This window comes from Amphiura filiformis, chromosome 5 (genome assembly GCF_039555335.1).
Source record: "Amphiura filiformis chromosome 5, Afil_fr2py, whole genome shotgun sequence".
NCBI classification, from domain to species: Eukaryota; Metazoa; Echinodermata; class Ophiuroidea; order Amphilepidida; family Amphiuridae; genus Amphiura; species Amphiura filiformis.
Genome location: NC_092632.1, coordinates 53,240,652 through 53,262,572, shown reverse-complemented (window position 1 = coordinate 53,262,572; position 21,921 = coordinate 53,240,652). Strand labels below are relative to the sequence as shown.

The 21,921-nt window shown below is 34.7% G+C and overlaps 1 protein-coding gene across 1 annotated transcript in view; it reads right to left on the bottom strand.

The window, feature by feature from the left end:
* The window catches only part of LOC140153355 (lysosome-associated membrane glycoprotein 5-like), a 29,691-nt gene extending 13,711 nt beyond the window's left edge, over positions 1–15,980 (bottom strand). The window contains exons 1-2 of the mRNA XM_072176084.1: positions 15,610–15,980; positions 3,800–3,972 (exon numbers count right to left, since the gene is read on the bottom strand). Of these exons, the coding sequence (XP_072032185.1) occupies positions 3,800–3,972; positions 15,610–15,670 (234 nt within the window). The 5' untranslated portion in view covers positions 15,671–15,980. The remainder of the gene's footprint in view (positions 1–3,799; positions 3,973–15,609) is intronic.
* Between the last annotated feature and the right edge of the window lie 5,941 nt (positions 15,981–21,921).

Sequence of the window (21,921 nt, the reverse complement as noted above, 5' to 3'; positions counted from 1 at the left end):
TTGTATTTATGCATCATCAGCAAGTGAATGAATAATCCTCTCAGAATAATTTAAAGCACCAGTCATCAGGCTTATTATCTAAACGGTGCGTGGGTTTTCCCAGTCATCAGTAAATGACTTTTTCCAAAGTTTGGGAAATTCAACAATAGCTCTCTTGTACCGGGTAATAGTAGGGGGATTAAGGTATAATTGTGTTATAATTTGATCTTGAACATAATTTAACAACAAAAGACATTGTTGTTATAATGTGCCATAATTAAGGCGAGTGAGATGACAGAAGCCATATACTGTTCTAGAACGGTTCTTGAATACCCAAAAAATATAATTTTGCCCTCTCCCCCTCCCGAGAAAATTCATGCACATGGGGCGGAAATGACACCCATATCATGACTTGGGACCCATAACATTCCTCTTGTGTGCCAGTTTTATTTGTCTCTCTTTCGCCAATTTATGTTTAACACAATTTATAGGCCTGCAATATTAGGGAAAACTTGTTCACGAAAGGCTGCATGGACCGCTCATTTCACACATTTTCGGATTTTTCAAACTAAAAGTTTACAAACTAATAGTGCCAAAATGGTCCACCAAATCGCTTCAATTAGGTCGTCATTTTGCAAAAGTTTCTTATTTCTCAGGGGGCACATCCCCTTCCCCCTCATCTTCAGCTATGAGTTTTCTTTCAAAATATCCAGGCTAAACCTATTTTCACTGTATTGTTGAAGGTCGAGTCTTTCAATGTCTGTATAGAATAATAAATTCAGGGACAATAAGATCACATTCCTCCGTTGAATATATGTGTTGAAAGAATATGATAAGCGTCACTGTGCGTATTGAAAACCCAATCTGTATCTTGAAAACAAAAACTGACCAAAAATAGAATTTTCTTGAGTTGGCAACGTTAAAGAGGGTAATGAGCATGCGCAGATTGTAAAAATAAGTCATTTCAGCTGATAAATGGCATTCATAATGGGGGAAGAAACGTATTTTTTTTTTATCGTAACCGGTGGTGTGCTTATTCTGAGTCGATCGGCCTTTCTCAAACAAAATCGCCATACGTGGCTGTTGAAGAACTAGCGTATTCGCCCTACTATCATGGCTTTTTCTGACACGAAGATGTAGGGATGATGACGCTGTGTCATGCGCCTTGAAAGGAGCCTTCTTTTGTCCTCCTCTCCCTTCTATAGATTCCAAATTATCTTGAAGATTTGGGAAAAGTTGAAAGGTCATTGGACCTCGGCCATTGCTCGAAATAGGGAACATAATTAACATCATTATTATTGATTCCTTCTTAAAGGATGACTCCGGCAATCCGGATTAACTACCATAGCATAGGTTAAAACAATTTTTGACTATAACGCGCTGCACTATTGTCTATCCAATTAACTTAGACACCCAGTTTTTGTTACTTATTTGAAAAAATATCCACTTTTAAAGAAAGTCATGAAAGAAAAGTGTTAGCATTCGCTGAGACCTAACGGGATTTTTGTGTTTCCAAAGCATTGAGTGAGAGTTTACCAGAAATTCTATTGAAATTGGAAGGTTTTTCTCAACACTTTAAAAATAATCCGGTAGAAGTTGGGTACCATTATTTTGGAAGGTCTCATTATACAGATTTGTAGGTATGGTGATTTTGGATAGTGAATGGATGAATAGTAAATTAATTATACTCCTCACCAAAACATTTTATAAAAATTAAAAATATAATTCAGTTCATAAAATGCAGACAGTGTTTCTTATTGGCATATTTATTCTTAGTATATTAACTATAAGTGATCCCAGCAGCTGTCCCTCAACCAATTACAACAATTCGTTGCGGTATTTGAATCTTCTTCTGTGCATGCTTTTGGCTTGGCCCAATTCTAAGAAAATACAAATTGTATGCCCTATAAATGTTCTGATGTTATTGGTGAGGAGTATAATTCACAATATGTACACGCTCCAGACGCATAGTAACTTGCCATATCATTTGTTATCATGCACCAACTGTGACATCTTTTGAGTTATAGAGGTTGTGCATGAAATTATTGATTGGCTCCAAACAAAGGATTTGAACCGGTGTCCTTCACCGAAATCATGGCACAGTGTAGTCCATTCAATCAAATATTGTCATCAACCTATTTGATCGTAGTGTATTTGTTATGTGTGTGAGACGACCTCTCGCGGTAGATTGCAAACAAGCTTTTGTTGAATGCATTTGAGTAGACCGCCATTATTGTGAATTAGTAAAAGGATCAAAGAAAAAAGGGTGGAATCACTGATCAATATGCATGATTATAATGTTCAAACACCCCTTACTGTAAATAGATTATCCCATCAAAAGTTTCAAGTCATTAGGAATATTCGGCTGGACCCAGATATCTTGCTGTAAATCGGTCAAAATTGAATAAAAGTAGACAAGGAAGAATATTTTTTCATCGCTTTACTAATAATTTCTGTTAGGTCTGACCGTGTTTAGCAACTTTTCTTTCATGACTTTTTGCCAAAGTGAAAACTTTTCGAAATATATCCTAAAAACCGGGTGTCTAAGTTATTTGGACAGACAATAGTACGTTCACGCAATATACCTCTCCATTGAAGTTGAACCATGCATATTATACGGCCCATGCGCGATCAATTTGATTGATCAATATTGTAAACCCAAGATGCAGGAAACTGGATACAAAATAATATTTCTCTTCAATATTATTGTAGAGATTTAATTTTATTGACGGTTGGACAATAAAATCACTATGTTCCGTGTGTACAGTGAAAAATGATAGATTTTGTATTGACTCTTGTATCTAGGGTCTTTGATATTAGTCAATCAAATCTGAAATTGATCGTGTGTGGGCCGCATTAAACTGAGCAGGAATAAAAACCTGGATCGTAATTGAATATTCATACCATGCTGATCACTCGCACCTGTAAGATAAGTATCTTTAAAAAGAGCGGTATTGTATTCAATCTATGGTTGCAGACATACACAGGTGATGAGTGCAACCTGCTTGTAGTGCAGCGCGATGTATTCAAAAATTGTTTGAACGTATTGCTATGGTAGTTAATCCGATTATTCCATCACTTCGACAGCGAATAGTGTGGTAGAGCCAAAAAGCTCCTCAATGAGACCTTCCATTTTTATAATGCTGGTAACTTATTCCAAATGAACGTGAAACGAATTACAACTTCTCTTTTTCTTTTATAGACGAATCCAACGAGCCAAGTCATGGTCAGGATTTGGTCGGCCATTATTGGGTCCCCGCAGCACCTAACTGGTGTTGTGCTTGCCCAATTGGGTGGATTAAAGCCGCTTAAAATTCGATGTTAGATTATTTTGTGTTGTAAACTGTCATCATTCTTTGTCTACGTGTAACATGGGTAATAGAATGCAGTTTAAAATACCTTCCAAGGCCGCATCATTTCACATTTTAGGAGCTTTGGCGGCCATTGAGGTGTAGGAATGCGTGAAATTGGATTCGTCTATAGACGTCTATAGACGAATCCAACGAGCCAAGTGATGGTCAGAATTCAGTCGGCCATTACTGGGTCCCATCTGCACCAAACTGGTGTTGTTACTGCCCAATTGGGTGGATTAAATCCGCTTAAAAATTGATGTTGAATTATAATTGTGTTGTACACTTTCATCATTCTTTTGTCTACGAGTCACACGGGTGATGGAATGCAGTTTAATATCCCCGCCAAGGCCACATCATTTCACATTTTATGTGGTATAGACCAAAGGGGGGACCCAGTAATGGCTGCCAATGAGGTGTAGGAATGCGTGAAATTGGATTCGTCTATACGTGAAGCGCAAGATACGTACCTCTCCTTTTTCTGATGGTTTCGAAGTTGGTGAAAAACCAGGATCAAGAATATCTAATGCCGATTTTGGCGATTCTGTTATGTTATTGTTTTGATTAAAATCTGGAAGGTGCGGGAATTTGTCTTCGTATGCACTAGTATCATCTTCTCCTTCGATTTGGCACGTCCCTAAAGCTGTTCAATTATATAAGATATATATATAAATATTAGTATGGTCTTTCTCAGAACCAAAATTGGTATATGTGTTGTGATCAAGCAAAATCAGTCGGAACTCGGAAATATTGATTTTGAGATATAGCTATATACAAAGGAAATATTTCCTTTTGTTTCCTGTTGTTTTGAAAATTCTTTAATTGCTCATATCTTTAGATGGAATTGGTTGTTCAATTTCAATGGGGTTTTTCTGCAAAATCAAAATTTGTAAATCCTTTTTACTATACTATAGTATAAGAAACTGAAAATTTAAATTCCCGAGTTCCGACTGATTTTGCTTGATCGCATCACATAAAATATTTCTTCATCACTCTGGTGTTTCTGAGATGTTTGTGGATTTATGCGACACTTTTGCGATATTTTTTTAAGTTTAATTTATTAACGTGTGTTATACATACATCGAACACAATTTTAACGTGGTTATGCGTCAATATAAACATCTCAAAAAAAGTAACTAACCTCTCTTAAATAATGGCTATTATTCAAAAAGGGGCTATTGTATTACAGATCTGTAAAATGCGTTGGAAGCATAAGTTATTTCTGCGCATTTTGACATCTCATTTGATACGATAGCCCAGAAAACTATAAAACATTGGACAATTTAATGTAGTGAAGTCTAGATTTGAAAGTTGCACTTACATACAAATTTTAACAGTACAAAAACACTCAGATATCATTACACAGATTTCCTTCCATTACACTGAATACAAAATCAATACAATTTACTGCAACTTTCAAATCTTGGGTTACATTGATTTAAATGTAAAGCTGTGACGTCAATATTTAGTCAATTACTGCAAATGAGGTGTCAAAATGTGCAAAAATAAATTCTGCTTCCAACGCATTTTACAGATTTGTAATACAATCACCCGTTTTTGAATAATGGTCATTATTTAAGGGGGGTTGGTTACTTTTTTTGAGATGTTTATTAACACATGTATTAACGCTTCTGTTAATCAAGTGTTTTAACATTTCAGGTCACAGAAGTGCCTATTAGTGTTAAAATTGATGTTGTTCAAATTGGTGTGCATTAGTGTTTATTTAGTGTTATTCTCAAAAATGTAATATATATCAATTTAACATGTTTTTGCAGCATATATATCTTGCACTCGAGAGGCCATGTCGGATTTTCAATCAGAAGAAATCACATTGAAAATCAATACAGAGATGGGACACAAGAAATGCATATAGCGTGCTATGCTTTTAATTTTTACTTCATAGTGTAATAATTAACTATTATTGGAAAAATCATATTATTGGATTGTATTACAATAGTGTAACATGATGCTGCACATTGCATGGTACGAGAAAAGCAATAAAAATGACCTTAAAAGCAGTATCGGATTTAACGCGTGACAATGCTGATAACAATTTAGTGTAATTTATTAACAAAATATTATACAATTTCAATTAACGATACTGCTTCATGAAATGTATCGTTGTTTGAAAACATGAAGTGAAATATTGTTATGCATTAGGCCTATATTTATAATATTTTTGAGGAAGACTATATATACGATTATTCGAGAACTTGATCAATACTGATTCGTTAAACATTGTTGGCATTAGGCTTCAGTATTATGTGACGTTTTGAGCAAACTACGATTATTCGAAGAATGGGTCAATGCAATACTGACAGTCAGAATTATTATAGGCACATTTTCTGGACACGTGACACCCATGGGCGCAGACATATTAGCATTATGGAATGTGACCCCGAGCACAGCGGGTGTTCTTCCAATGTATTTGAATAGGAAGAATTTCTCCTTTGATGCAAAATAAGTTACTTGTCGCAAGTTGATAATATTATGGTAAGAGTTTCCGTAGATAAATATTTTTTCCGTAGATAGATATTTTTGAAATTACGTTTTGATGATACTGTGAAGAAATTAAGATAACATAATATTAAATAAATTTGCAATGCACAAATTTCTATCAAAATTGCGGTCAAAAATACTATTCCAATTCAAAATTACTAAGACTTGAATAGCGAGGTCACCGCCGAGGGTCAGAGATCAGGCTCGAGGTTACACTCACATTGATACGCATTGGGGGTCACGTGTCCAGAAAATGTTCCCGTGAAAATTTACCTATTAATGTTGACTGACTGATTACTCTGATTAAATAATGGCGTACATGTCAACATTTCCATTTAGATAGATATAGATTTAAAAAACCCAAGTTTTTATGACATACCATTTACTATTGACCCTGTACAAATCGGTAGTGTCTATACCTTATGCAATAAAAAAAAAATGCTGCAAAAGTAATTCTTATCGCAAACAATATTAGTATTATGTGCATGCACTTTTTGTCATTCAGTAATGGGTAGGCTAATTGTCTATAAATAAAACCAAAGTATATGCCTCTAAAAGAGATCACGGAAGAAATCAAAATGTTCTCTATGGATTCAGCTCAAAAGGAAAATGTCTTAAATTTCTCACTTGGTTAAATATTCATATAGTCACGCGTTACAGTCATCGTAGTAATCTAAGTTTGAGTAGGTAGGCCTACTATACATCATGTCTTGCTTCATTTACATCAATACACTGAATCCCATGCTGCTCGTTTTGTACTTGCATAATTCGACTGCTGAGTGCCAGAAGTGGGTAAGTGCAATAGTTGCCCTGTGAACATTTAGCAATTTACACATTATGTGTATAATATACTTATCTACACATGGTAGCTATTGCACTTACCCACTCCTGGTACTGAGCAGTCTAACTATTAGTGTTACTAACATTACGCAATGACACATGTCTGGTCCGGAGAAGCCGATTTGCTATAATTATTCAAAACTTATTATAAAGGTATGGCTATATTAAACAATACAATCATTCTATAAGACCTTTTAGTTTGGGTCCCAAAGTTCGGACTGACAGTAGATATTTAGAGAAACGTGGAAAATGCTATTATGACGATGGGTTTGAAAACCCCAGTCAAAACAGAATGAAAATTTGTATGCCCTTTGTAAATATGACCATGCACGAGTCCTTTGGTACCAAATGATGTGCATATCGATACTCAATAGGCCCTATATTTACTCAACACTGAGTTTACCGCTAGAATGTACCTCATTTCTTTATATATATAATGAACACTTGTCTTTAGTCACTGAAATTTCAGTGAAGTAATTGGATTCCTTGTCCCTATAATATACATAACTTTTGTTACCAGTGTGTAGTTATTTTTTTGGGAAAAATGCAAAATTACTCACAAAATTTATCAGGGGGGTGTATAGTACCACCTTAAATTTGTCAAATCAAATAATAGTTTTCTCGTTTTCCCACTCAAATTATTTGAATATATGGTTGATGTATAATAGGCCTACTTGCGTTATCTGGGTTAAGGGTTGGAGGTGATGCAATATGCGGCACATGGAGTATGTCCCAGAAAACCCGCAACATTTTACTTGCAGAGCTTCTGATTTAATTTAGAACCACAGTACTGCTGATATAATAACGCAAATGGTTATATTTTCTGGCTGGTGTGATGTGAGAGCTACTACTTTGTTGCAAAAATATCCAAAAAAATCCCAAAACATGGACCCTACGTATACGCCTGTTGTTGTATCACCGCCATTCCGTCATTTTTTGGTGTCGTATGCCCTATACCACCTTTGACACTTATTGTCTTTGGTAGAAATATCGTGGATGATTTCCCACGATGTGCCAAATATCAACGATTTACTGAAAACCGATTAGAATGGTTCCAGGCATGCCAAATAAACCACAAAACTAGACATTGAAAATTATATTCATCTTTGGATACATCATATTTGCAGAGATTGATTCTGGATGCTCTGCGTGCTAGCCATAGGCCCCTAACCTTCAACATAAAAAAATCCCAGTTTTGAGATATTTTCTCAAAATATTAAGAGCTATCTAAAGAACCACTGAACCAATACTGGGCTTATTTGTACTCATTTTCTTGCATTTTTCATGCTGATTCCAAATATGGTAATGAAAAATTAACATTTTCTTGAAATTATTATTTTTTTTTATTTGTCGTCTGCAGTCGACACCCGCGTGGAGAGAGTTAAGACGGAAGCTCTGTTTTCTGGGACACACTGTACAGTGGCGTCCGATGTAGCAATTATGTTTAAAAAAAAAGAACTCTTATATTTCATCACATCCTATGTTTTTTTTTTTATCAAAAGAGTAATATAATGCTCTACTTCATATGAGCTTGTAATAAGAGCATACTATTGCATTGATTTATACAAAATATATAAACTCCATTATACGGTAGGCTTGGCTATTTTTAGATGCAATGATTACATCGTACAGCTACAAGAAATTAGAAATGCGTGTGTTTTTCTTCAGATTTTGGCGACATATTTTGAATTCATATTCGATTCAACACTGCACGCATTAGTATGTCATCTAAGCATGTCATGGCAATGTCATAGCATTCTTTTACTTTGGTTGAAACATAATTTATCTAAATTGATTGATGAGTGTGTGTAATAAAATTAGGCAAGAGGGAAATTGAGCTCTTGTGAACGGTATAAAATATCAACGAAAGAAAAACACCACGTCGGGTGTCAGCCATTTTGAAATGAATTGTGCTATAAGGTTTATTAAAATATGCTAAACTTTTACCAGCTTTTTCGCAAGGAATTTAATTAGTAGGCCTTTGTCATAATAGTATATAAATTATATAAATATATAAATTATTCATGTAATTATAACTCTTATGCAATACGTATTAACATGTGTATATGTTAATATGAATAAATAACATTATTATCAAATTAACAAGCTTCCACATGAACCAACTATTTTAAGCCAATACATAATTAAAAAATCATTATGTGCTTAGTATAGTTTACACAGTGGGAAAGTGATTATAATGTTGTACAAATCACCGTTTCCACAGGGTGTTTTTTGTTATCATGTTTTACCAAATTAATGCTATTATTGTAAAAAGGATAATGCCCCGGGGGATAATGCACTTTCTCAACTTCTCATGCAATCATTTTCTGTATACATGTATGAAAAGAAGAAAATCAAACAAGGAAGACAAAAGGAGGAGGGAAAAAGTAAAATGGGAAATATATAGTAAAAGAGAAAATAGTATGAGAAAGAAAGAAGGAGGAAGCACAAAAAGGCAACGATATATAACCAATGCCAATTCACCTCAACACTATCTCTATACTTATATCCATGGCAATGTTTAAAAAAATTGTCTGACGATGCCCAGGTTAGGTATATTGGTCAGTATAGGCCTACTTATTGATATTTGATTGTGTTATTTGGAGACTAACATCATAATCCAGAAACTTAGTTTTGTACTCAGAAATGCAAATTTCACAAGTAAATTAGACCTTCCCGATCTAGGCACATTTATTATTAAGGTAGGGCCTACTCAGAAATCCAAAGATCACAAGTAAAAATAGACTTTTAAGATCGCGAGTAAAAAGATTTTCCTGAACTAGGCACATCTTTTATCATGGTCAGAAATGCAAAGATCACAAGTAAAGTAGGTTTTCCTGAACAAGGCACATCATTTACCAAGGTCAGAAATGCAAAGAGCACGAGTAAAGTAGGTTTTCCTGAACTAGGCACATCAATTATCAAGGTCAGAAATGCAAAGATCACGAGTAAAGTAGGTTTTGCTGAACAAGGTACATCTTTTATCATGGTCAGAAATGCAAAGATCACAAGTAAAGTAGGTTTTCCTGAACTAGGCACATCATTTATCATGGTCAGAAATGCAAAGATCACGAGTAAAGCAGGTTTTCCTGAACAAGGCACATCATTTATCAAGGTCAGAAATGCAAAGATCACGAGTAAAGTAGACTTTCCTGAACTAGGCACATCATTTATCAAGGTCAGAAATGCAAAGATCACGAGTAAAGTAGACTTTCCTGAACAAGGCACGTCATTTATCATGGTCAGAAATGCAAAGATCACGAGTAAAGTAGACTTTCCTGAACAAGGCACATCCTTTATCAAGGTCAGAAATGCAAAGATCACGAGTAAAGTAGACTTTCCTGAACAAGGCACATCTTTTATCATGGTCAGAAATGCAAAGATCACGAGTAAAGCAGGTTTTCCTGAACAAGGCACATCATTTATCATGGTCAGAAATGCAAAGATCACGAGTAAAGTAGGTTTTCCTGAATAAGGCACATCAATTATCAAGGTCAGAAATGCAAAGATCACGAGTAAAGTAGACTTTCCTGAACAAGGCACATCAATTATCAAGGTCAGAAATGCAAAGATCACGAGTAAAGTAGACTTTCCTGAACAAGGCACATCATTTATCATGGTCAGAAATGCAAAGATCACGAGTAAAGTAGGTTTTCCTGAACTAGGCACATCAATTATCAAGGTCAGAAATGCAAAGATCACGAGTAAAGTAGACTTTCCTGAACAAGACACATCTTTTATCATGGTCAGAAATGCAAAGATCACGAGTAAAGCAGGTTTTCCTGAACAAGGCACATCATTTATCATGGTCAGAAATGCAAAGATCACAAGTAAAGTAGGTTTTCCTGAACAAGGCACATCATTTACCAAGGTCAGAAATGCAAAGAGCACGAGTAAAGTAGGTTTTCCTGAACTATAGGCACATCAATTATCAAGGTCAGAAATGCAAAGATCACGAGTAAAGTAGGTTTTCCTGAACAAGGCACATCAATTATCAAGGTCAGAAATGCAAAGATCACGAGTAAAGTAGGTTTTCCTGAACTAGGCACATCAATTATCAAGGTCAGAAATGCAAAGATCACGAGTAAAGTAGGTTTTCCTGAACAAGGCACATCATTTATCATGGTCAGAAATGCAAAGATCACGAGTAAAGTAGGTTTTCCTGAACTAGGCACATCAATTATCAAGGTCAGAAATGCAAAGATCACGAGTAAAGTAGGTTTTCCTGAACAAGGCACATCAATTATCAAGGTCAGAAATGCAAAGATCACGAGTAAAGTAGACTTTCCTGAACAAGACACATCTTTTATCATGGTCAGAAATGCAAAGATCACGAGTAAAGCAGGTTTTTCTGAACAAGGCACATCATTTATCATGGTCAGAAATGCAAAGATCACGAGTAAAGTAGGTTTTCCCGAACTAGGCACATCAATTATCAAGGTCAGAAATGCAAAGATCACGAGTAAAGTAGGTTTTCCTGAACAAGGCACATCATTTATCAAGGTCAGAAATGCAAAGATCACGAGTAAAGTAAACTTTCCTGAACCAGGCACATCATTTATTAAGGTACTCAGAAGTGCAAAGATCACGAGTAAAGTAGATCTTCCTGAACCAGTCAAAATATTTATTAAGGTACTCAGGAATGCAAAGATCACGAGTATAAAGTAGATTTTCCTGAACCAGGCATATCATTTATTAAGGTGCTCAGAATGCAAAGATCACGAGTAAAGTAGACTTTCCTGAACCAGGCACATAATTTATTAAGATACTTAGAAATACAAAGATCACAAGTAAAGTGGACTTTCCTCAACCAGGCACATCATTTATTATCATCAGAAAATAATTACAGAAAGTAAAAAGCAGAATCGCAAGGCACGTCATTAATTTATCAAGGTCAGAAATGCAAAGATCACAAAAGTAGATTTTCCTGAACCATCCACATTATTTATTCAGGTACGGTCCTCATAAATCAAAGATCACGAGTAAAGTAGATTTTCCTGAACCAGGTACACCATTTATTAAGGTACTCAGAAATGCAAAGATCACGAGTAAAGTCGATCTTCCTGAACCAGGCATGTCATTTATTCAGGTACGGTACTCGGAAATCAAAGATCACGAGTAAAGTAGACTTTCCTGAACCAGGCACGTCATTTATTAAGGCCCACAGAAATGCAAAGATCACGAGTAAAGTAGACTTTCCTGAACCATGCACGTCATTTATTGAGGCACACAGAAATGCAAAGATCACGAGTAAAGTAGACTTTCCTGAACCAGGCACGTCATTTATTAAGGCACACAGAAATGCAAAGATCACGAGTAAAGTAGACTTTCCTGAACCAGGCACGTCATTTATTAAGGCACACAGAAATGCAAAGATCACGAGTAAAGTAGACTTTCCTGAACCAGGCATGTCATTTATTAAGGCACACAGAAATGCAAAGATCACGAGTAAAGTAGACTTTCCTGAACCAGGCACGTCATTTATTAAGGCACACAGAAATGCAAAGATCACGAGTAAAGTAGACTTTCCTGAACCAGGCACGTCATTTATTAAGGCACACAGAAATGCAAAGATCACGAGTAAAGTAGACTTTCCTGAACCAGGCATGTCATTTATTAAGGCACACAGAAATGCAAAGATCACGAGTAAAGTAGACTTTCCTGAACCAGGCACGTCATTTTATTTAGGTAACCCAGAATGCACGTATCACAAGTATAGTGGGCTTTCCTGAACCAGGCACGTCATTTATTAAGGTACGGTACTCAGAAGTCAAAGATCAAGGGTAACGTGGAATTTCCTGAACCATGCATATAATTAAATAAGGAATGTAGAAATGCAAATATCACGAGTAAAATATACTTTCCTGAACCAGAACCAGGTATATCATTTATTAAGGTACTCAGGAATGCAAAGATCACGAGTATAAAGTAGATTTTCCTGAATCAGGCACATCATTTATTAAGGTACTCAGAATGCAAATATCACAAGTGTGGACTTTCCTGAAACAGGCACATTAATTATTAAGGTACCCGGTACTCAGAATACAAAGATAACAAGTAAATAAAGTAGACTTTCCTGAACCAGTCACCTATTTAGATACTCAGAAATACGAAGATCACAAATAAAGTGGACTTTCTTGAAGCATTTATTATCATCAGAAAGTAAATGTATATCAAGCAGTGGACACCGTTGTTGCAGAATCACAAGGATAATGTAGTGTATTAAACTATGTTTCATTGAAAAAGGCTGAACTCATGTAAGTGGGGCTATGTGCAGTATATAGGCCTACTTTAATAACATTGTATAAATCGAATTATTGGTAATTGCCATTTTTCATTTAAATAAAACATTCAATTCGTGCCCACGTGAAGGAATCACCAGAGTTAATTAAAGCTTCTTTAAAGGTCAAGCATGGCCAATGTGAGTCATGAATTGCAGCAAGGATTATTCATTTTAACCTAAATGAACCTGCATGTACGTACATGTATAGTTTGAACCATATTTATTAAAATATCTATTTAATGTGTTGTCATGCATGCTCTCATTGCTTCGAAATTTATAACAGCTAATATATCAATAATTGTACTTCAAAATCGTGGCTACAAGCTGAATCCTTATTAACATGCGGAAGCACGAATCCACTTCTTCCCATCAAGTGTCTTGTTGTCTTTATTTAAACTGAAACTTCACTACAGATTGCTCGTGTTGGCATTTAAACGCATTTTTTGATAGATAATAATGAAACTGTATTTCTTTTGATGCGTTATTTCAAATTGCTAATATTTCTTGACTCATCTGCTCAGTATAGAAATAATTCGATGAATACATCTCACTGAAATCATAAAGATCCATGAAATAATATTATAATGAGCTGCGTAGGTAACCCCGAAAGATAATTTCCAAAACGTTTGTCACATTGGCCGCATTACACTTTACCAATGCTATTTTCATTGCATTTGGTTATTCAAATGTATACACTCCGATGGAGTACATATTACAGGTAACATCATTTGTAATTCATACTCATTTGTGTGGGAGATTTAGGTCATGTCTTCCACAGGGTGTGTATGGAATAGCATGCAAAGAAGGTAACTCTAAGGCGACGAAAACAGAAAACCCTGTTCTACGGACCCGACCGACCCAGATTTTGAACAAATTGAGGGAAAAATATTCCTGTACAAATGAATGCCGATCCAATTTTTAAAATTTTTTTTTTTATTTTCTCAAATTGCAAATTATTTACAAATTTTTGGTTATTTGGGTCATTTCAAAACAACCAAAAAAAAAACCGTTTCTTTTTTTCGTCGCCTAAAAGAAGATTTATGACCTTCCCCTTTAAAGTATAATGATATACCTTCCCCTTTAAAATATAATAATATTAATAGGCCTATATAAAATATTATTAGCATCTCCACAGACCATTAAGAGAATAGAAATGCAGGCGGTAATTTATGTTAATAGAGCACAAAGTTTTAACAGACAGTGTTAATTATATACATTTGTTGAAAGTCTACCCAATTGCAGACAGAAAGCTATATTAATGTGAGCTATATTTTGGTGTATTGAGAAACAAGATTTGTTCAAAGCCTCCAATATTGAAATCTGGGTGTCATGTTTCTAAATTTAAAAAAAATAATGTGTCCAAATATTTAGACAACATGTCGTATCATAGTGATGTTCTGCTAACCCCACAACACATGAAAAGAGCTTCGAGTGCTTGTATTAACTTTTCTATAAGATACACAATGTACAATCATATATCAGCATTTTCATTAATTATATAACATGTATCAAAAAAAGGTTGTACACCTGAACGTAATGAAAATAAATTCATAATTTCTGTATGGTGTTTTTAATCAAAACTGACGCTGCACAGGTCTTTTACTCAAATGTCTATTTCTGCGTTCTAATAAGTGTAATGAAGGTAACATTATACATCGGATAGAGCTTGAGGCTTTTCCAAATAATTATTTTAAATTCACAGGACAAAGCAGTGTCCTTGTAAAGTAAATGCCCGTCGCTTTTAATTGTACTGGCAAAATAAATCTAGGCGATTTTTGAAGAGGTTGCCTTTAAAAGAAATCACGTAGAAAGCGTAAAAAGGTTCCTCATAAGAAACTGAAGAAGATCTCTGCAAGATCTTTTTATCTTTATAAAACCGGCAAAGACAAACAAAATAGCAAAATGATGATAATGATAATAATAATAATAATAATAATAATAATAATAATAATAATAATAATAATAATAATAATAATAATAATAATAATAATAATGATAATAATGATAATAATAATAATAATAACAATAGTAATGATAAACAACAACAACAACGAAGAAGAATGATAGTAATTATTTTACTGGCAAGTATGAATTATGACTGGCGAATTATGAAATATAAAAATAAAATAAGATAACGGTATGTGTTTAAAACATGTCTCCAAAGTGTTTAGTGTTTCTTGATGTGTCATGTGTGGGTGTGGGGGTGGGGTGTGTGGGGTTGGTTGGTGAATATGTATGAGTTTTGGTATACACGTGTAAGCCTTAATATATTCTAATAAAGAATCCTTATATATTGTAAAATAACGTATCGGGGTAGCGGGATGCAGCAAATCGACTTAGAGCGGCGATGTACCTTGGACGATATTGGGTCACAAAAAGGTGCCCGGTGATTTTATTATGCCTGGCGTTTTTGTGGTAACTGTCAATAACATTTTGTTACCTAAAACTGACAATAATTGGCATATTATACATTTTTGTATCAGCAGAATAGATTGTAGTATTTTCAAGACATTGCCTATATAGTATTGTGTTTTTAATTATAAAATGTACAGCCACTTGTAATATAAATGCCAAATTAATTATCATGTATTAATAATAAATTATAAAGATACCTGCTAACGTTTTACAAATGTCGTAAACATGGATTACATCACTTACCACATAACAATATAAGCATAAACGTTGACACAAGATGCCTCGTATAAATTACCATCTTCATCGCTTATTTCCACCTGCTAAAGCAAGCTTACTATGTACTCAAAAATAAAGACAATATTTTTTCCGTTCGTGTACACCTTTTAACGATCCCTGAGCTTGACCTCGTTGCAGAAAGACGATCAATGATAAATGGTCACGTGATTAGGTTTTCTTTCTTTCACAAGATGTCTGTTCGTATCGAAGACTGTGACAACGATGGAAATTATTGATCCCGTGCATTATTTATTTGGTTCTATGCTGTGGCGCGCCGATACTGCAGTTCAGGGAGTACCGGTATATTGGCGACGACATTAGATTGCCTGCGACGGGCATGACTAACGCAATTACCCTCTGCGCATGCGTAATATAGATTACGTTGTACGTTGAAGCAGTACTTTTAACCTCGGCATTAACATCTATAATTTATATATCTTGATACGTTTTGGCTGTATTTTATTTCACTTGATGATTTTGTCATGAATTTGATGCTTTATACGATAGCTATAACCACCTGGTGAAAAATAAATAATTAAAATCTTCACGTTTTGAATCGTGCATTTTACTGTCCTCAGTCTTTTAATTAATAAGAAATGTTATATAACTATCACTATCCATTTATTTGAACTATCAGTATCCAATGTCCAAGGTGTTTTTTTTTCACTCCGTGAGCTTCATAAAATAATATTTAAAATAATCATAATAATGTAAAAACAAAACAAACAAACAAACAAAGAACAAAAACTAATAATGCTAACAATATTGTTACCACTAAATGATAATAATAATAAAAATATTATTAATGGTAATAATAATAAAACAATAATCATTGTTGTGTTATTATTACACAATTTTTAACATACATGAAGACTTCCATGGCACAAACATGATAAATGCAAAACAGATCTCTTGAAAAATACGCTCATTCACCATGTTCAATCATGTCATAAAATTATTGATGAATTGAATGTAAATGACATTTTTTAGAAATATATAAAACAACTATTATAATAGAGAAACATGTGAAACAAAAGACGAGGACCAGGTAAACACTTTATTTTAACTCTATTAACATTACTACTTAAACATTGTGTTGAAGGAGGTTTTTTTTATATCGTTAGTGTTTATAACCGTTTATAACATCTTGGTGTGTTTACGTATAACTTTAGAGTGCGATTATTCTAAAAGGGAATGAAAGCGTCTTTATTTTGGATTTATAATATGTAGGAACGTAGCTTTCTGAAATTTCTAGAAAATGTGGAAATGAATTATTTTCAGTTGTTAATAAACACGTTCGTTAAAAAGTGTTACACAAACCTATATAGTTTTATATTTAGTAATCGAGCCACCATGTGGCACACTACGACCCACACCCCGACACACCACCCCTACACCCCTACAGCCACACCCCGCACCTCCACGCACACCCGCCTGTTTGTAAATGCGTTCAAACGAGGACCTCGACTTTAGAAGGATCTAACCGAGGACTTACACACCCGTTTTTAATCGACACACCGTGGACCTCACGCAAACACACCAGACAACTTACTATCCAACTGAGACCCGTCCTATACCCGCTATGGGGGACCTATCTTATATGCTATCTTATATGCATATTTGCATCATTTACGTCATCCTGGGCATAGTTTCAAACCGAGGACGTCCTCGTTTGGAGGTGTGTCCTCGTTTTACGGTGTGTATCCATATGTAGGTCCTCGTTTGACGGCATTTACAAACGCACCCCGCACCCAGACAAACACTGAGAGAACAACCAATATATTGCAAACTGGTGAACTTTTGCTGGTAAAGGTTGAATCACTTTTCAATACACTGAATTTTATTCATTTATTTAAAAAAACTTCTTGGGCTCATCCACTAAAATATATTACTAAAATATAATACGAATACTAATCATGCTAATACTAATTATATATAGGGGGCCTACCATTAATACTAATATTAATTCAAAATATTAAATTCTTAAAGTCATACCACTTCCTGTTGTAAATTACTTTCTATTCCCATTTTGAGAAATTTATTATAAAAATGAATCGAAAGTACGACGAATGTTACCATAAGAGAGACTTGAATATATCCGTTGGAGCCTCAGAAATGTCACATTATTTACCTACTCAACTTGATAAACACGTTCCTTTTTATAAGACAGACAATCAAAAGACATGAACATGTTTTGAGTCAAAATTTTGTTATACTTTGAAGCAAACTTAAGTCACCTTTGTTTCAGAGTAATTGTATAATATGTACAATGTGCTATGAATTAAATTAAATTTATAGGAGACATATGTTCATTATTACAAAATGCTTTATGAAGCTCATTAAAAAAAACGATTCATGAAATTCAATAAAACGCATATGGGTAAAATTGACATCATATAAATTATGGTCGGAAGAGATAAACACAACATTTGGAACAGAAGCCATTCAAAAATGTGAATATAATACGTGTATCTTTATTGCAACAAATCCGACGGTAATGTAAACTTTACGTTACCTGGGTCGCCTCGCATCGTTGTATTTTGAATATGTATCGCCATCTAATATTAGAGGATTGTGCCACTCAGCTGAATCGTTACTAATCCATGGCCAGCTAGCGCTTTGAAATCAGTTCTGTTTAAAATCGGGAAATCAAAACTTTTAATTAACACATCAATTAACTGCTTTTGCTAAAGAATCACATCTAGGGTTGGGGGGTTGGGGGGGCTAATCTAAATGTTCATTGCATGGGAATATGCCACCCAGCTCAATCGTTACAAGATACAAGATGCATAACCATTAGCGCTTTAAAAGGTTACTAATTATTTTAAACTGTTGTGATTTGGTAGTTCACAGCATCTTCCGAATGGTAGTGAGCTTTGGCAAAAACTGCATTGCTCAATTCATAGCGAGTGTGTAGAAGAATTAAAATATCACAGATATACTTTTATAGGTGCTGCGGTTCTTGAGTTACGTTGTAAAGAGGGCTGAAACAACAACACTTTTGTAAAACGTACATAACTCATTAACAACAATAAATTAAGCAAGTTTGCAAAGTATACGATTTGTAGAAGGAACTTTTGCAAAACATCAAGGTGTTATTTTTCAATAATATATTGATCTAGATAATGAAAATCGAGTTTTAGGTTGCTTCGACCAACAATACCTCGTCTACCCTTAAATCGAACAGAAGCCGTTCAGCAAACGTGAATAATAAGCCTACGTTATTGCAACAAATGTGACGGTAATGTAAACTTTCCGCTACTTGGGTCGCCTCGCATCAATACAACAACCAAAGTTCCACGGTTGTTCTTTGATTAGCGCCATCTAAATATACAGGTAAATAGGGGGAGCTGTGCCGCTCAATCGTTATGATCTGAATCAGTAGTTTTGAAGTCGGTGCCTTTTACGCCTTTTTCTGCCTTTTACGTATAATATCAGGAAATCATAGCTAAAAGTAACACAGAAATTGACTGATTGCTACCTATCCATTAATGTGTTTCATGTAGTCAATGCGAGTTTATTTAAACGAAAAGATTTAAAAATGGCCAAATCGTGGCACAGAATAAGAATTCTCAATTTCTTATTTCTCGATCCATGGGGTAGGAGGAGCAAAATTATACATGTTTGTCTTGGTGACTGCTTCAATTTAAACCATCTGAAGTGTTCAATTGGCATTTTAAGGTCACATTAATTTGGTCTACTTATGTCTTTTTTTACACAGATTTTGTTTATGTCCGCCGAACTAAATTAATTTTACGTCGCATACAACAGAATGGACAACTATGCGAGTCTGATATTGCAAAATACTGGAATAGGAAACACCCGACTGCCAGAGAATGTGCCGGAGTCGTGTATATCGGGCGTGTACATACTTGGTTGCCCCTCATCAGAACATTCTTGACGTCCCATCTATAATATTGCATGGCGCCATCTGCATAGTAAAAAAAGTCATAGCGCATGAACATTGAATGTAAAGACATCAAAAATGAGGCTTTTGCTAAAACGATTAATCGCTCGCCTTACAATAATATACTCTATATAATATTAACCACAATTAAAATGATTGACTTTCGTACTGAGCCATTTTTTGTAACACAAACTATACGAAAATGAGCGTTGTTTCAACCCCTGTAATTTTCTATATCAGATATTGAACGTCATAGCGCATAAATATTGCAAAGACATTAAAAAAAAGGACTTGAAGCTTTTGCTAAAACTTAATTCATTGCTTGCATCTCTATAGTTCTGCGCGGTAGTTATGTCAACCATGATTGTAATGATTTAACCCTCGTACTACTGTGTCATTGTGTTATAAAACAAACTACGAAGAACCTGCTTAATTTCAACCCCATTACTGTACTATATTTGCTATACCATCATTCAAATTATGTTTGATGTTGTGTTACCAGTAACATTATACATTTTGTGTCAAGGAGCGTACATTGGGATATTTCCCCGGATATTTCAAGAAAGAAGCTCAAGAAATACAACAAACGTAACGTAAAACACAACTCAACATTAAATCGAATGTTTCTATTCAATAGTAAAGAAACAATCGACCATTGAAATAACACTCCCCGTATCACATTGCACTCCCCGTATCACATTGCACTCTCACTCGGTTTTTAGCAAACATGCGAAATCGTGTGTTTCATTTTTTTGTTAATGAATAATTTGATCAAACTAACAATGCCTATTGGCAGGAGTAAACAACATGAAAGGTGTTTTTTTACCACCGGAAACACGCAGGTCCTTGAGATAATGGATGTTTTACTAATTTATATAGACGAAACATGTATCGTCCTTAAACAAATTTGCTGTATGAACTCGCCCTGTTTTCTACATACAGTATAATATGCGAGTGTACAAATGGTTCTTGATGAGCACAAAAGGATTTACTTCTGTTACCTATCTGGAAAAAAAAGAAGAAGCTGAGATGAATGTAAGATTGTCTTGCAGGAAAATTTACATGGTCACTCACCACTTTCTTCCTCTATTGTTCTCACTCATCCTTTGTCTGCCTCTATGTCTGCCTGTGTGTCTGTCTGTGTGTATCTCTCTTTGTCTGTATGTTTGTCTCTTTGACTTTATCTGCTATATACTTGTGTGACACACATAAGTATAGTGCTCATAAAGAGTTAAATCACCTAATTTAAAGTTCATTTTGTCAAAATCAAAATAATAAAAAAACCTTCAGTTTGTTTGACAGTTTTGTTTTTCTGACAGTTGCGCCAGTTTCTGGCTTTCTCAAAGCGTTGATGATGTTATTGATCCATCTGCTTGAAGCGGCACCTTGACGGATTTGTAAGTGTTACTACTGCCTCCAGCGTTGATTAGAGGATCAAAATATGAAGATAAAAAATGTGCCCTCGTCTCTGTTCATGGTAATGTCTTCACTCTTTCGAATCCAAATTGCTTCTTTGATCTATCTTGCTCTGCGATTTTCTTCTATATCAATAATTGATGAACTCTAACAGCAAACTTATACCTTAATCGACTTTGGAATGCAAAATTCAAGATTTTGCAATTCAAATCGATTTGGAGCGCAGGGTTTGGAGATAAGAAATCTTTCAAATTAGGTCAAATTGGCAATACCAATGTAATATAAATGTATAGACGATTCTTAAGTTACTCCGTGTGTTGAGATTTAGAGAGTAATAAAACCATTTGCGGCTTCGTGCTTCAAGATCCATATAAGGCAATATATAAACCAAAAAGTATGTACTCGACCTTTATATCATAGCCAATATTAAAGCAATAAAAAGAGGTATGTTATTCATGCTGTCATACAAAGATAGCCAAAATGTGAAACTCACTTGTGCGTAAGAGCCACTTATATAGTACTACGAGTAAGGCAAGTTGTGGAATGATATAAATAAATCGCAAATTCTATGTATGTATGTTAAATTGCTTTTTCGCAGCCATTTTGTATACTTTAGAAACTTCCATGACTCGCTGTGCATCTCAATTCCTCACGGCCATACTTTGAGAATACGAATATTGACGAAGAGTGAACGTGTACAGCATCACGTCACAATGTGCCTCATAATATATAATGGAGTGCACTAGATGATGAGTGTTCTCTAGCCTTATGATATTTGGAAACTCATAATTTGTCATTCTTAAATAATGTATCATATTTATTCTTATACTTATATCTTTTCCAAGTGCAGGCTCAAAAACTGTATTATTTTTATTCTTATCTGGAAGGATTAAAAAAAATGTACTTTCGTCGTGTTCAGACAATCGTAGGTAACTTATATAAGCAAAATCGAATAG